General features: G+C 34.1%; 1 protein-coding gene across 1 annotated transcript; it reads left to right on the plus strand.

Annotated features, from left to right (window-relative positions):
• The first annotated feature begins 315 nt into the window (after positions 1 to 315).
• On the plus strand, positions 316 to 1,566 carry LOC136814684 (uncharacterized). Its single transcript, XM_067071098.1, has one exon. It carries the CDS (start codon positions 316 to 318, stop codon positions 1,564 to 1,566), a length of 1,251 nt encoding a protein of 416 aa, XP_066927199.1.
• Positions 1,567 to 2,005: the final 439 nt, after the last annotated feature.

Raw genomic sequence — 2,005 nt, forward strand, 5'->3', positions numbered from 1 at the left:
AGCAGTTGAAAATGAGATAAAGATCCAACTATCAAACGTGAAGAAAAGCTGATCCGTTGTCTTCTGAAACTGCTAAATGAAAAGAAAATTACGAATAAGTTCTACAAAGACGTTCGTCCAAATGGTTCCCAGCCAGCAAGATTATATGGTCTTGCTAAAGTTCATAAAAACAACCATCCATTACGACCAATCTGCTCGTCGGTTAACTCTTTCAATTATAAACTATCTTCCGAAATTGCTAAGATTCTTTCACCATATGCTACGAATCAATACACAATACGAAATACGTTCGCTTTTGTCAATGAACTCCAAGGAATGAATTCTACATCTTGTCATATCGCAAGCTTTGATGTCTCCAGTTTGTTTACGTCTATTCCTCTTGATGCAACCATAACCATAGCTTTGGATTACCTTTATGAAAACGCAACTACTGTCAGTGGTTTATCAAGAAACGAATTCAAGTCCCTTTTGGATATGGCAACTAAAGAAACCAACTTCATTTTCAATGGTAAATGTTACGATCAAATTGACGGGGTTGCCATGGGTTCACCATTAGCACCTGTATTAGCTAATATATTCATGAGAAATTTCGAGGAAAAGGCTTTCGAGATTTGTTCCGGTGATATTGAAAAACCATCCTTTTATCGACGTTATGTTGATGATAGTTTTCTATTGTTCAAAAATCAATCACACGTTACACCATTTTTTGATTATTTGAACACTCGCCATAAAAACATTGTGTTCACCAAAGAAGAAGAATCGACATCAGAGGATAGTTTCCCCTTCCTTGATACAAAGATTGTCAAAGAAGATGAGAAATTCTTAACAAGTACCTACTACAAACCTACTCATACTGGAGTTTATACAAATTGGTATAGTTTTACTCCAAGGAAATACAAAATCAATTTAATCAAGAATTTGCTAAGTAGGGCATGGAAGATTTGTTCCAACGAACGTCTATTTCTCAGTGACTGGGAAGTTATCAAACGAACATTGGTTAAGAATAAGTATCCTGAAAAACTACTGATAGCAATGTGTAAGAATTTTGTACAAAAAATGAAGTCTAGTGATGAAAATGAAAGTGTCGCCACTGTTGCAAAGAAAGAAGTGAAACTGTATTTACCTTTTCATGGTAAATTATCTGATGTTCTTCATAAGCAGCTAATTTCGTTATTAGCTGAGACCTACCCACAAGTTGACCTAAAGATCGTTTTCCGCACTACGTTTCGACTCTCAAATCTGTTTACTTTCAAAGATAAAATACCTCTAAGGTTACGTTCATTTGTTGTGTACGGAGTGCACTGTACAGATTGCGAGTCTTACTATATTGGGAAAACAAAACGACATATTGCGACACGGTACAAGGAGCATCGAAATATTGAAAGACCAACTGCTGTAACGAGACATCTTTTTAGAACTGGGCACGACGTGTCCCTAGAGAACATGAAAGTTTACGAAAAAGGAAAAACTGATGACGAGCTTTATATAAAAGAATCTTTAATCATTAGGGATTTGAAACCTGATTTAAATAAAACGGTATCTTCTTATCCTCTAGAGCTTTTTTGAATTAGTATATGTATGCGTTCAATTATGTAAATTTTATGACCTATAATTGCTAGATGTGATTTTGAAATTTTGATTTATTAACACGTTTTTTTGCTTGTAAGCTAACATTTGCTTGTGATCATGATACAAGAAGTATCGAAACGTCAAGGATGAACAAAATTTTGTTTTTTGTCTTCACTTTTTTTTTGAGAATAATCTGGCCCAGAAGAAAATTTTTTCAAATCATCAAAGATTCTTTGTAGAACTTTCAATTGCATTTTAGCATCCCCAGATGATGTTTCTCGAAGGCCTGCATTTAGAGTTTTCCACTTTTTGTTGTAATATCATATGTTAAATAAGAGCGACCTTTTTTTGAAATGCCATCAGAATGAAGAGTATTCAAATTAGAAAAATTTGTTAGGTTTTCATTATCCGAAATAAGTTCTCCAGATAATTCGTA

Source organism: Clytia hemisphaerica, unplaced genomic scaffold, assembly GCF_902728285.1.
Source record: "Clytia hemisphaerica strain Z4C2 unplaced genomic scaffold, Clytia hemisphaerica genome assembly, whole genome shotgun sequence".
In the NCBI taxonomy this organism is placed as follows: Eukaryota; Metazoa; Cnidaria; class Hydrozoa; order Leptothecata; family Clytiidae; genus Clytia; species Clytia hemisphaerica.

Coding starts and splice junctions, on each gene's coding strand:
- LOC136814684 (XM_067071098.1), top strand. CDS start 316: ATGAATTCTACATCTTGTCATATCGCAAGCTTTGATGTCTCCAGTTTG.